The 15,714-nt window shown below is 36.2% G+C and overlaps 1 protein-coding gene across 7 annotated transcripts in view; it reads right to left on the reverse strand.

The window, feature by feature from the left end:
- Positions 1–15,714, reverse strand: part of Slc25a21 (solute carrier family 25 member 21) — a 474,768-nt gene that overhangs the window by 186,978 nt on the left and 272,076 nt on the right. For all 7 annotated transcript variants that reach the window (XM_047540312.1, XM_047540310.1, XM_047540307.1 and 4 more), the window contains one exon: positions 11,843–11,891. In XM_047540312.1, the coding sequence (XP_047396268.1) occupies positions 11,843–11,891 (49 nt within the window). The remainder of the gene's footprint in view (positions 1–11,842; positions 11,892–15,714) is intronic.

Here is a 15,714-nt window from a genome sequence, read left to right on the forward strand (position 1 = left end):
TGAAATACAACGATGTAAATCAGCAAAGGGAGAAACTACCCTAAAGGAATAGCCAAATACAGGAGAAACCAAGTTGTGTCAAAAACCAAAAATGTGTCAAATGACTAGGAATACAAATCATATCTCAATAACCCTGAATGTTAATGGCCTGAACTCATCAATCAAAAGACATAGACTGGCAGATTGGATTGAAAAGAAAGATCCAATAATATGCTGCCTGCAAGAGGCTCATCTCATAGAAAGAGATACCCATAGACTAAAGGTGAAAGGATGGGGAAAAACATACCATGCACACGGACACAGCAAAAAAGCTGGAGAATCTATGCTCATTTCAGATAATGTGGACTTCAAGCCAAAACTAGTCAGAAGGGATAAAGAAGGACATTACATGCTGCTTAAGGGAAGCATAAATCAGCAAGACATAACAATCATAAATATCTATGCCCCAAACAGTGGCTCATCCATGTACATCATACAAATCCTTCTCAATTCCTGGAACCAAATAGACCACAACACAATAATACGAGGTGATTTTAACACACCTCTCCCACCACTGGACAGATCTTCCAAACAAAAATTGAACGAAGAAACCATAGAACTCAATAACACAATCAATAATTTAGACTTAACAGACATATATAGGACATACCGTTCAACGAAGAGCGAATACACTTTCTTCTCAGCAGCACATGGATCCTTCTCTAAAATAGACCATATTCTATGCCACAAAGCTAATGTTAGCAAGTACAAGAAGATAGAGATACTACCTTGTATTCTATCAGATCATAATGGATTGATATTAGAAATAAATGACAGAGTAAAAAACAGAAACTACTCCAACACCTGGAGATTAAATAATATGCTATTGTATGATGAATGGATAACAGAAGACATCAGGAGGGAAATAAAAAAATTCTTAGAGGTATACGAGAGCAAAGATACATATTACCAAAATCTCTGGGACACTATGAAAGCAGTACTTAGAGAAAAATTTATTTCATAGACCACATTCAATAAAAGAAGAAAAAAATCAACAAATAAACAACCTAACACTATAGCTTAAAGCCCTAGAAAAAGAAGAACAGAGCAACACCAAAAGTAGTAGAAGATAGGAAATAGTTAAAATCAGAGCTGAAATCAATGAAATTGAAACAAAAGAAACAATCAAAAAAATTGACAAAATAAATAATTGGTTCTTTGAAAAAATAAACAAAATTGATAAACCCTTAGCCACACTAACAAAGAGGAGAGAGAAAACTCAAATTACTAAAATTTGGAATGAACAAGGAAATATCACAACAGACACTAGTGAAATACAGAACATAATTAGAAGCTATTTTGAAAATCTATACTCCAACAAAATAGAAAATCTTGAAGACATCAACAGGTTTCTAGAGACATGAATTACCTAAACTGAACCAGGAGGACATACACAATTTAAATAGATTGACTTCAAGTAATGAAATAGAAGAAGTCATCAAAAGACTACCAACAAAGAAAAGTCCGGGACCAGATGGGTTCTCAGCCGAGTTTTACAAAACCTTTAAAGAAGAGCTCATTCCAATACTTCTCAAAGTATTTCATGAAATAGAAGAGAAGGGAATCCTCCCAAACTCATTCTATGAAGCCAATATCACCCTGATACCTAAACTGAGATACATCAAGGACAGAAAATGTCAGACCAATATCCTTAATGAACATTGATGCAAAAATTCTAAACAAAATTTTAGCAAATCACATACAAAAACATATTGAAAAGATAGTGCACCACGATCAAGTGGATTTTATCCCAGGGATGCAAGGTTAGTTCAACATCCGGAAATCAATAAATTAATTCACCATATCAACAGACTTAAAGTCAAGAATCACATGATTATTTCAATAGATGCACAAAAAGCATTTGATAAAATACAGCATCCCTTCATACTCAAAACACTAGTAAAAATAGGGATAGTGGGAACATTCCTTAACATTGTAAAGGCCATCTATGCTAAGCCCATGGCCAATATCATTCTAAATGATGAAAAACTGAAAGCATTCCCCCTAAAAACTGGAACAAGGCAGGGATGCCCTCTTTCACCAATTCTATTCAGCATTGTCCTTGAAACTCTAGCCAGAGCAATTAGACAGACCAAAGAAATTAAAGGGATATGAATAGGAAAAGAAGAACTCAAACCATCCCTATTTGCTGATGACATGATTATATATTTAGAGGAACCAGGAAATTCCACCAGAAAGCTTTTAGAACTCAGAAGTGAATTCAGTAAAGTAGCAGTATATAAAATCAATGCTCATAAATCTAATGCATTTTTATACATAAGTGATGAATCTTCAGAAAGAGAAATTAGGAAAACTACCCCATTCACAATAGCTTCAAAAAAAATAAAATATCTGGGAATCAATCTCACAAAAGAGGTGAAAGACCTCTACAATGAGAACTATAGAACTCTAAAGAAAGAAATTAAAGAAAACCTTAGAAGATGGAAAGATCTCCCATGTTCTTGGATAGGCAGAATTAATATTGTCAAAATGGCCATACTACTAAAAGTGCTATACATATTCAATGCAATTCCAATTAAAATCCCAATGACATACCTTACAGAAATAGAGCAAGCAATCATGAAATTCATCTGGAAGAATAAGAAACCCAGAATAGCTAAAGCAATCCTTAGCAGAAAGAGTGAAGCAGGGGGTATCGCAATACCAGACCTTAAACTCTACTACAAAGCAATAGTAACAAAAACGGCATGGTATTGGCACCAAAATAGACAGGGAGATCAATGGTACAGAATAGAGGACATGGACACAAACCCAAATAAATACAATTTTCTCATACTAGACAAAGGTGCCAAAAATATGCAATGGAGAAAAGACAGCCTCTTCAACAAATGGTGCTGGGAAAACTGGAAAACCATATGTAGCAGAATGAAACTAAACCCCTATCTCTCACCATGCACGAAACTAAACTCAAAATGGATCAAGGATCTTGGAATCAGACCAGAGACCATGCATCTTATAGAAGAAAAAGTAGGTCCAAATCTTTAACATGTCGGCTTAGGATCAGACTTCCTTACAGGACTCCCATAGCACAAGAAATAAAAGCTAGAATCAATAACTGGGATAGATTCAAACTCAATAGCTTTTTATCAGCAAAGGAAACTATCAGCAATGTGAAGAGAGAGCCTACAGAGTGGGAGAATATCTTTGCCAACCATACCTCAGATAGAGCGCTAATTTCCAGAATCTATAAAGAACTCAAAAAACTCTAGACCAGGAATACAAATAACCCAATCAACAAATGGGCTAAGAAAATGAACAGACACTTCACAGAAGATCTACAAGTAATCAACAGATATAAGAAACAATGTTCAACATCTCTAGTAATAAGAGAAATGCAAACCAAAACTACCCTAAGATTCCATCTCACCCAAATTAGAATGGCGATTATCAAGAACACAAGCAACAATAGGTGTTGGGGAGGTTGTGGGGGAAAAGGTACACTCATACATTGCTGGTGGGGTTGCAAATTAGTGCAGCCACTCTGGAAAGCAGTGTGGAGATTCCTTAGAAAGCTTGGAATGGAACCACCATTTGACCCAGCTATCCCACTCCTTGGCCTATACCCAAAGGACTTAAAATCAGCATACTACAGAGATACAGCCACATCAATGTTCATAGCTGCTCAATTCACAATAGCCAGATTGTGGAATCAACCTAGATGTCCTTCAACTGATGAATGGATAAAGAAACCGTGGTATATATATTTATAATGGAATATTATTCAGCCATAAAAAATAATAAAATTATGGCATTTGCAGGCAAATGGATGAAATTGGAGTATATCATGCTACATGACATAAGCCAATCTCAAAAAAGCAAAGGATGAATGATCTCGCTGATAAATGGATGATGCCACATAATGGGGGGTCGCAGGGGGGCAAGAATGGAGGAAGGAGGGACTGTATAGAGGGAAAGGAGGGGTGTGAGGGGTGGGGCAAGGAAAAAAATACCAGAATGAATCAAAATCTATTACCCTATGTAAATGTATGATTATACAAATTGTATGCCTCTACTTCGTGTACAGAGAAACAAGATGTATCCCATTTATTTACAATAGAAGTAAATTTAAAAAAAAAAAAAAAGAAGAAACAGGGCTGGAGATATAGCTCAGTTGGTAGAATGCTTGCCTCACATGTACAAGGTCCTGGGTTCAAGCCCCAGCACCACAAAAAAAACAAGAAGAAAAAATAAAAAAGAATAAAATAAGAAGATATATTATTAAAATTAATTTTATCAGTTTTTTTTGCTTCTTCAAATATGTCTCTTAGAAAACTTAAAATTAAAATGTGCTAATGAAAACATAAAAAAGAAAAATTAAAATTATGCCCGTGTCGTGATTTCTAGTAAACAGTGCTAATCTTGGTGAAGACCAGCATTCAGCTTTCCATCTCAGAGATTATTACTTGTGCTCTCTCAGTACCCCTAATCCCCTCCCTTGACTCAGTATAATTACCTTTCATCTGAATACACTTAACTGAAAAGTTGTTGCCTTACTTTAAGTCTGAATCTCTGTCACAGGTTTGACATATGTTTGCCTACCATTACGTCAAGCAATGTCTCTTTTTTTTTATTCTCAACAGATTCTTAATTCCTACCTCTTTCATGAAATTTTCCATTTTTTCAATGAAGACAATCCATCTATCTATTATTCAATTTCTAGACATTCCAGTTTGATTGCAGAACTATCAGGGTTATTTCTGAGTGTAAAAAAATTACTCATTTATTCATTTACTCAATAGCACCCACTGGGCACCTGCTGGAGTCCAGGCACTGTCCTAGCCACAGGGGATACCTAATAATGTCAGCACACAGTCTTAAAATGACGTGAGGAATGATGTCAAGAGGAACACATACACTAAACTAGTGTTCTCCTGCCTTCATTCAGACCCAGAAGGACTCTCTGCTTGCAAACACCTTCTGAGGAAGGACTTAAAAGCAGTGCTCATATAGCACAAGTCTTCCAGCTTGAAAACCTAAAATGGCTTGACTATATATTAAATATTTCCCCTCTTCCACACTTTGTATATTCCCTTATGTTTTTCTGATGACCTTAAAAATTCCATCTTTGTATTCTCCTGTCTTTTGCTGAACCAGGATTAAACACCATGCTTTCACATGAGCGTATGTGACTGCATATTTGCGTGTGTATGGCCATTTATCTCTCCCAACAATGTGAATACCATTATTGGTACCCCTTGGAGAAGAGGAAACTGGGACTCAGGGAAGTTAAATTCCTTAATGAGATCACAGGGGTAATGAGTGAAGAAGTAAGGATTTAAACCCAGGCAGCCTCTCTCTAGAGCCACAGCTATTCACCACTACACAAACACACACCAAGGACCATTCAAACATGAAGATGCTGGCACTATCTGGTGCCAAATAAAGATAGTACAGGAGAATGACATCTGAAGGGGAAGAGGGAAAAAGAATATGAGAGAAATATTACTGATTATTTTATTTGAACCCCAAAAGAACATGAAGCCAGAACCTATCCTTTGGTCTTTCTAGTTTTACAAGTAAATAGGATCTTCTACAATTAGTAGCCATAGGGGGAGGGTCCACTGACAATTGTATACAAAATTCTGTTTGTGTACAAACAGTATAAAGAGTACTACAAAAAGTATGAATGCACTCTCTAGGAAGAAATCTCAAAGGAGATTCAATTCTACACATCTTCTCCCTTTGTCCAATTACTATGGGGTGGTGGAGCTATTGCTAATCTCTGGGTTGCTGCAGTAATTCTGTTGGCTCCTTGGTAGTTCTATCTTTTGTATAATTAATTCCTTGCATTAAATTTCCATTGTTTCAAATACTTAGAGAGTATGTTCTTGTTTGGACCTTGACTAATACAGTTAGTAAAGGAACAAAAATTATAATTATGTCTAAACTAATAAGCATGAAGAAGATGGGGTATGAAGTACCCATGGATTAGTGCAATATACATTTTTGTAAGATGGAAATGGATGGAGGAAATGGAAGAAGGACAGCCTTAGGAGGGCAGAGGTGGCTGTACCCTAAGTACTTGAAGAGGAGGACAGTAGTAAAGATCCTGGGAAGCCTCAGACGTTGGGGAAACTGAATACTTTGGAAGGTGGAAATATGTGACTGAAAAGAGAAGGGTTGACTTGAAGTCCACAGATGTTCTCCTTATCTACCTTGCAGGTAAGCACCTGAGACTTATTCTGTGGAGGCTGAATCAGCACAACTTCAGATTGAAGGCCACTAGGGACAGCAAAAGACAAAACAGAGGTTCCTTGGTAGAAATGTAGTGTTTGAATGTGAGATGTCCCCAAAAATCTCACATGTGAGACAATGCAGGAAGGTTCAGAAAAGACATGATTGGGTTATGAGAGCCTTAACGCAATCAGTGAATTAATTACCTGATGGGATTAATTGAGTGGTAACTGAAGGCAGGTGGAATGTGACTGGAGGAAGTGGAACATTGGGGGATATGATATTAGAGTCTCTCTCTCTGCTTCTGATCATTATGTGAGTTGCTTCCCTCGGCCACACTCTTCTGCCATGATATTCAGCCTCACCTTGAGCCCCATGGAATAGAGTGTGCTATCTATGGATTGAGACCTCTGAAACTGTGAGCCCCCCAAAAAACTTTTGCTCCTCTACAGTTGTTCTGGTTGGATCCTTTTAGTCACAGCAGCAATAAAGCTGACTAAAATACATAGTAATGATATGAATTTTTTAATTCTCTACCACACACAACTTGGAGTAAAAGATTCCTCACTGGAAAAAAGTATCCCCAAATATTGACATTGGAAGGGGGGGGGAAGTATCTAACAAACTAGCCAGATCATTGTGGAAAAAAAAAAAAAAACCCACCTTCAACAAGGCCTACCATGTCATTTGCTATTAGTTTGACAGTATGAAACAGTAGTGAGAAGAAACCTGTAGAAGCATTTGAGAATAAAAATAGCAATTAGCAATAGTTTTATAGAGAACAAAAGAATGAAAATATGAGGCAATAAAGAATTCTAGGAAAATAAAGCATTAAGTGTCACTTGGTTCAGCAGTGGACAGTGTTTGCACAGTCAAAATAATTAAACAGTTCATTACTGATGAAGAATTGGACAGATGAAGGGATGGGAAATAGGGGCTAGGTATAATTATAAATGCCATGAATAACTACACATTTTATTCATATTAATGCTACATCAGTTTCCTAATATGTTCTATTCCTCTCTCTGAGCTTCTGGTGGTTGCCAGAATCCTTGGTGTATGTTGGCTTTCAGCTGCATAATTCAAATTCCTAGTTTTAGTGTCATGTGGCTGTCTTTCTCAGTCTCTTCTTGTAAGGATACAAGTCATATTGGATTTAGAGCCCATCCTATTTTAGTATAACTGTATCTCAATGAATATTATCTACATGGATCTTATTTCCAAATAAGGTCACTTTTTGAGGTTCTGAGAAGGACATGATTTGGGGCAGGGAGCATTATTCAACTCAATATAATTAGTATAAGAATAATGGTTAGAAATATGGAAATGAATTCTAACAGCTACAGTCAAGGGTTCTTACCTTTGGAATGGGAACCGGTGAATTTAAGAAAATAACATTTATGCTTCTAAGGCTTGGAACAGGCATGCCTGTGGCATATTGACACCTAAGTCCCCTCCTTCAGATCAGAGAAGAGGATCATACTGCTGGTTGATTGGTCAAGAGACTAATTTTTAACAAAGGTTGGGGGAGAAAATGACACTCTTGATCAGAGCTATATTTGCCAATATGAGACCATCAGCTCTGTTCTTTATGTTATAAGGATGGTAAAAGCATGTATGGAAACAGAGTTTCTGTCAACCTGAATGACTTCTGCGAGCAGAGTATCTGCTATGGTCCCTAAAGTCCATTTATGAAAATCCTAAACCCCAAGGTTAATAGTTTTAGGAGGTGAAGCATTTGGAAGGTGATTAGGGTTTGAACAGGATTAATATCCTTATAAAATAGACTCTGAATACTACCTTGCACTGTCCACCATGTTAGTATACAGTGAGAAGGGGCTGACTATGTGCCAGGAAATGAACACTCACCAGCACCAAACCAGCAAATGCACTGATCTTGCACTTCTAGACTCCATAACTGTGAGATATAAATTTCTGTTGTTTATCAGTCACCCATTATGGTGTTTTGTTATAGCAACCTGAATGGACCAAGACACCTATTCATATTAAACTGAAGTGGGAATGACCAAAAAAAAAAATTCCTTGTAATCTATTGAGATTTGGGGTTTGTTACTGATGTTTTAGCACCATAACCTATTCTATCTTGATGGATGCAAGGCTTGGGGGTATTATTTGAATTTAATACAATTCACATTTACTATTGTGATAAAAGTACAAATGAATAAAATAAGCTGTAAGTGAAAACATATGAAATCACTTAGCATTAGTAATTTTAGTAGACTTTTTTATTAAAATCCTTTTTATTTTTACAGATTGAATTTTGATTCATTATACACAAATGGGGTAAAACTTTTCATTTCTATGGTTGTACACAATGTAGATTCACACCATTCGTGTAATCATACATGTACATAGGGTAATACTGTCTGTTGCATTCTACTTTCTTTCTGTCCCCCACCCCTCCTACCCCTTTTTCCTCTATACCACCCAAAGTTCCTTTATTCTTCTCTTCCCCCCGTCACTCCCCCTCATTATATATTGTCATGCACTTATTAGAGAAAACATTTAGCCTTTGGTTTTTTGGGTTTGGCCTATTTCACTTAGCATGATATTTTCCAACTTCATCCATTTACTAGCAAATGCCATAATTTTATTCTTCTTTATGGCTGAGTAATATTCCATTGTGTCTATATACGACAGTTTCTTTATCCATCCATCAACTGAAGGGCATCTAGGTTGTTTCCACAATCTAGCCATTGTGAATTGAGCCGCTATGAACATTGATGTGGCTGCATCACGTAGTATTCTGATTTTAAGTTTTTTTGGTATAAACCAAGGAGTGGGATAGCTGGGTCAAATAGTGGGTCCATTCCAAGTTTTCTGAGGAATCTCCATACTGCTTTCCAGAGTGGCTGCACCAATTTGCAACTCCACCAGCAATGTGGTAGGTTTTTTTTTTCTTACATGGTATTCCAAGGGCATTGAATTCTAAGTTGCTGTAGGCATGGTCAAAGTGGGACATGGAAGAGGGATATTGGTGACAAATATCTGTAAGCCCAGCTACTCAACAGGCTATGTTGAGAGTGTTGAGAGTATTGAGAGTATAAGGCCAGTCTGGGTATACAGCAAGACATGGTCTCAACAATAATAACAACAAAAAGTGGGGCATGGGATCATCAGATCAAACAAATCTCATAGCTTTTTAAGAGCTGTTTTCCTTCTCTTCGGATATTATTACTTTAAGGGTGGTACACCGAATTAATCCAAGTATGGATATAGCTCATTTCTACAATATCTCAAGTGCTGGATATGGCAAAATCAATGTATTTACTTTTTGGAGTCTAGTCTTTACTTTGGCTTCTTTTTGTGCCTAATCCTTTTCTTTGCTAAATGAAAAACAACAGATTCTAAAATTTTATTTTCAAGATCTTTTCTTGAGGGATTTTTTTTTCATTCTTCAAATGATCAATTGTGCTCCTTGGTATGAATTTATTCCCATTTAACAATGTAGTCATCTCCTGTAGAATGTAAGACTGAAGAGATTTCAGCATTTTAGTCTGTTCCTGTCCAATTACTTTCACCTCCATGTTAGTTGCCTGAGTGATAAATCCCATTGATCTGGCATATTCTACTTCCATTGCAAAGTCAGTCACAAATATGCCGGGTTTTCAGTTTACTCTATGGTTGGGATCTTTATTCAATATACTTTTTATTGCTATGCAGGTATCAATTGGATACCATCTGGTATCCAATTATCTTCTTCAGGGTACCTGGAAGGATTGTATTATTCTTCCCCCTTGAAGTTAGGCAAGGGCACATACTAATTCCAATTAATGAATGCCATTTTCATGAAAATATTTATATAACAATGAATATATAAAACCCCAGTTACTTGGCACATCTATTTCAAGAAATAAGCAATTCAGTTCTAGTCCAGCAAAATGAAACCGTTTTGGAAATCCATGGTGATGAGATTCTTGATAGCTTCTCAAATTGTGAGCTCTTTGAGGCATAGCTAGGCTGGAACCCACATGTCTGATACTCAATACATATTTGTTGAATGGATGAATGAAGGGAAATTAGTGAATGATCATAATTTTAATATCACATCTTATATCTCCTGAATGCCTATTTGAAAACTAATTTAGGGAGTTACCCTTAAATGAAAAAGACAATTATTCCTGAGTGAGACTAGAAAGAATACTCTGGTTTTTCAAAAAAAGTGAACACAGAATCAAAGCAGGAAAAGCCAATCAGTATTGCTTTTATTTCTGTAAAATCTATAACAAAAGGTGGTCCAGGGTCCTTGAATTTGAATGAAATTCGTGATTTTTTTTCTTCTTTCTCTGTTTTGTTTTAAAGACTTGAGGCTTTTACAGACTGAATTTTGTATCCTTCAAAATTTGTATGCTGAAACTCAAATTCCCAGTGTGATAGTATTTGGAAGTGAACTTTTGGAAAGTGATTAGATATAAATGAAATCATGAGGGTGGAGCATCCATGATGGAAGTAGTGACTTTAAAAGAAAAGAAGAGACAGCAGAGTTTCCCATCATTGCCAAGTGAAGATAACAGTGAGAAGGAGGCTGTCTGTAAGCCAGGAAGATGGCCCTCACAAAGAAATGAGTCCTGACCTTGATTTTGGACTCTCCAACTTCCTAAACCATGAGAAATACTTATCAGTTATTTAAGCCACCCAGCCATGTAGTTTGTTACAGCAACTAAGTCAGAGGCTAAATTCTCATTTTCTCTTTCTCTATGAGAAATGTAATATTATTTACACTTTACAGTCACTTTCTCCTGCTTCTAGAAACATGTTTAAGATTCCCCAGATTCTGTAGACAGATTAATATGCCCATACAAAGACTACTCTGACTTATTAAGTATTTCCTAACTGAAGCAGTAATGATTTGATCAACTACCATTGTTGGATAGCACTGTTAGGCTCCAACCAACCAACAGAGACCTTCACTAAATTCAAACAACTTCTAAGGGCAAAAATAGGGAGTTCTGTAATTCAATCACAGGACAAACTTTTCAAAAAACATTCTAGGCTTATATTAAGGCTTACAAGGTTTTGTTATTTTTGTTTCTGTTTTTGTGGTGGTTGTTGTTCTTGGTAAATAGATATAATACATTGTCCTGATTTTTAATCTCCCTTCAAGAGCAAATTCATTCCCTAGAAACACAGTATTTTGAATTGGCAAAGAGTTATAGGAATAAATTCTTTAGGCACCATTTAAAAAGTTTACTGAAATTTTAGAGGCTCACACCAAATGCTGACTATTAAATAGCAACCTGTTATATGAAATGCCAAATGAAAATGCTATCATAATTCACTGGATAAACTGAATTTTTATATCATTTTGATAAATTTACCTCATTTACCAGTGTAGCCACAAATCATACCTTAACGTTGTCAAGTGAAGGCAATAAAATATTACATACCTTCAGATGACCTCTATCCAGAAATGCTTTTCACTATTCACATTTTATCTGTCAAATAGTACTTTCTTTAAAAAGCAAATATAAATGCCATTATAGGGAGAAGCTACCGGCCTGGGACAAGTTCTAGCATTTAGAATTCTGACAGATCTTAATTTGGATATCAGCCAAAGTCAATAAAACTTGTTCATGCAGAACCTTACCTGGTTTTCACCACATCGAGGGGGTGCATCAGGCAAATTTCTACAAGACCTGAAAGATGATAAAGGATAGTCCAATAAACACTTACGTAAACACTGGTTCATATTCCTTGACCCCATTAATTTCTTAAAGATGAAGATCCAAATAAAAAATTTGGAACTTTGTACCCAACAACTAATAGTAGTAGATTAGTCTCAAAACACAAGAGCATAATATGATTTTATTTCAATGGGAATAGAATTTATGAGTGAGTACTTTCTTAAAAGTGCTCTGTAGCTTGGTGGAGCTCATGGGGGGAAAATGAAATAGGAATCAGCCTATATTCCAATCATGTAAGCAGGGATTATTGCATCCCAATTCAGCACAATTGATAAGTACGTGAGGAAGGAAGGAAAGAAAAGAAAGGAAACAAGGAAAAGAGTCTTTGAGTTTCCCTCCCACTAATGTGGCAAATCACAGTTTTAGTTCTCATATCCATGAAATAAAGATAATTAGGACCCTTATCTCACAAAGTGATTATAAGAATCCAATATATCAATAACTTAATAAAGAACTTGTTTTGAGTGATCATTGTGTGTCAGGCATTGTTCCAAGCAGTACTTATATTATTTCAGTTAATCCTCACAAGAATTCTATGTGATAGAACATATCTTTCCCTTTTACAGATGAGATAATTGAGGCACACAAGGTTAAAGAACTTGTCTAACATGTCACATCTATTAAGTAGTCTAAATTCCCACAAAGCACATGAGGGCAATCATTACACAGTAAGAATTTTTACAGCTTCTTGTCAATTAATTGTAAAGCCCTCTCCTGTTGTTTAACTGAGCAGAGAGAACTACTCAGTTACAAATTACTGGTATGTGTCCAGGTAGTTAGGTACTAGCAGTTATAAGAATAATTATTATAGTAATAGTTGTAATAGTATTATAATAATAATAATAAGTTATCTTACCTGGAGCTCCTACATAGTAATGGTTATTTAACAGACATTATAATTGACAAGAACAATTACTGGAAAAGGTGTTACCATCTTTACTTTAAAATATGCAAACTGAGGTACAACAGTATTTGTCTGTAGTTTCTCCTAGAAGGAGTATTTATCTCATTTGCAAACAAATTCAGTTGGAGTTTATCTATGATTTAGTTCAGATTCTTCCCCCCATATTTGTACAAAATGGTTTTTTGCTCCCCACACTGGTCAGGTACAGAGAATGCAAATGACTGGTACCTACTCAGATGTATCACTCAGGCCTGCTTTGTTTTCTCAGAAGCTTTAGAAAAATTGTCCCGTATGTCCCTGTTATAGGGTGCAAAGCCATATGCTGACCAAAAACTAAAACCAGCCAAAACAAATCCCAAAGAGCCCTCCACAACCTGTCATTCACTATTGATTTCTGTCTCAAAGTCTTTCTGTCATGGACTCAGTTAGAGTCCATTGCCTAGAAATAAGAAAAGAAAGGGACAGGGGAGCAGAGGCAACAGGACTGAAGGGCTCAATGGCCCAGTCTCTGGATCACTGTTTAAGCCTTATTAATAAGCCCTGTTATTCAAGACGGCATGAGTAAACGTTTTTCTTGCAACCTATAAGGTCCCCATATACTTCTTGCCTGAAAATTCATATTCACCTAGCATTAAGAATCAGGTGTCAGATTTCTTGTCCTGCTGCCTCCAGGAAGTGGCCATTACCCATGGGGGCATTATTTCCTTTGCGGTAAAGGGAGTGATTAAATAGAATAAATTTGAGGTCTAATATTCCATGTTTTATTTTTGTTCTTGAATCTAATTCATGTATGCTTATATACATGTGTGTGCACACATACACATAAACACACACATAAATTTTTAGGTTGAACTTAAGTTATATTAATTAGAATAAGATAAAGTCCTGATCTGATAAACAAAATTTACCCAGGAAACTCAACTTTTAGGATAGCATTCTTAGCAAGCACTGCAGCAGCCATCTATGAAATGAGCTATGAATAAGACACTCAAAATCAGTTCATCAGAGCAAGTGCACAGTGTTTCTCCTACCCAATGACATTAGAGGAGAGGCAAAATATTAAATACCAAATAGGACTAGTTGGTACACCTCTTGAAAAGTCTACCAAAAGAACCAACAATTCCAACAATTTATTGAAACACATAGAAGAGCATGGAAAATCAGTTCATATTTACATAAACCTATTTCCCTAATTGCGAATTGTTCTATTTTCCTTTAGATCAGATTATTATAGTTTTGCAGTTCTTTATTTTCAAATCTCTAGTACGCACCAAAAAGTTCACTTGTTCATTCATTTACTGTATTTGTTTGCCCTCTGTTTCTGATATTGCAGATAGTCTAGTGAGTAGAACAGATATAAAGAAACAAATAATATATACACATAGAAGAAGGTGCAACGGTCAGAATTTATGGAAGCACACCAGAGAGAGACCCCTGATCTAGCTGGGTAAGGAGAAGGAAAGGTATTCAAGGCAGAAAGATGACAAATGAGCATGAGGCAAGAAAGAAAGAAAGAGAGAGGGGGGGAGGGAGGGAAAGAAAGAGAAAGAATGAAAGAGGGAGGGAGAGAGGGAGGGAGGGAGGGAGGAGAGAGAAAGAGGGAGGAGAAGGAGAGAGAAAGAGGGAGGAGAAGGAGAGAGAAAGAGGGAGGAGAGAGAGAGAAGGAAAGAAAAGAAAGGGAGAGAAATGGAAAGGAAAGGAAAGGAAGAAAGGAAAAAAGGAAAGAAAGGAAAGGAAAGGAAAGAAAGAGAGGAAGGGAAAAGAAGTAGTTGAGCATTATGATGGTCTAGGTTTGAAGGCAGACCTCAAAGTGTGTAGGTCATGATTGAGTTCATGTTCAGGTATTTGTACTTAATTCCATAGACCACAAGGAGCCAATGAAGGTTTTGTTTTCATTTTTGTTTCTAAATAGTTCATTGGATATTTTTTCTTGTTACTAATGTATTTTGTGTTCACTGAAGACATTTTGAGGAGTTTTAAGTAGAGAAGTGATATTAGCTTCTGTAATTGTGCTTTTCCAATAATCGAATCATCTGCCTCTTCAGTTCTTTCACTGCTCCTGGTCACATTTACTTACCAGAAAGCACAAGCGCACTGATTACCCACAACTTTCTCTTTCGATTACCAGTTTACTAATAAAAGCATTATCTCTCATCACAGTTTAGACTTGCTGGTGTTCACACACCTCTAAGTCTAAAAGAGTCAATTGCCCACTTATGAAACTACCTACCAGATTATCACTTGTCTGATAGGAAAATGTGACTTAAAAAATCAAACATTGTGCTTGCCTTGTGAGCACAAGGTCCTGGGTCAATCCCCAGCACCGCAAAAAAAAAAAAAAAAAAAAAAAAAATCAAACATAACATGTTTGGTCTGTATGATTATTTGTTTTCACTGCTATTTTTAATCAAAAGAAGCAATTTGTAGAATTCCAGTTAACAACAAAACACATCGTAAGCAGAGAAAATACACATGTTGTAAATGATATGGAGGTTTTGATTTTAGTTAGAGTTCACAGTTAAATCTGAATTCACTGAGAGTGAGAATTGATGCTTGCTATCCTCCACTGGGTAGCTAAGGACAAGGAACCTCTATTATTTATAAAAAGAACCATAAGAATGGAATTAGATGAATCCTGTTACCATAGGCCTAGAAGTGGCCTTAGGAAACTGAATCATACTCTGTACTTCTTGGCAGTCCTATTACCTAGTATGAAGTCACAAAAATGATGTGTTAGTGAACAGATTTTAATAATTTCTTCCCTTTCATCAAATTAAAAGTCTAACATAATAAAGAAGATGACTCAACTATCAGGTTCTTTAACTGCAGAAGACATGTTTGGGTAACCCTAAGATGGCGGCTGGCGTTGAG

The sequence above is a fragment of the Sciurus carolinensis genome, chromosome 2 (assembly GCF_902686445.1).
Source record: "Sciurus carolinensis chromosome 2, mSciCar1.2, whole genome shotgun sequence".
Taxonomy (NCBI): Eukaryota; Metazoa; Chordata; class Mammalia; order Rodentia; family Sciuridae; genus Sciurus; species Sciurus carolinensis.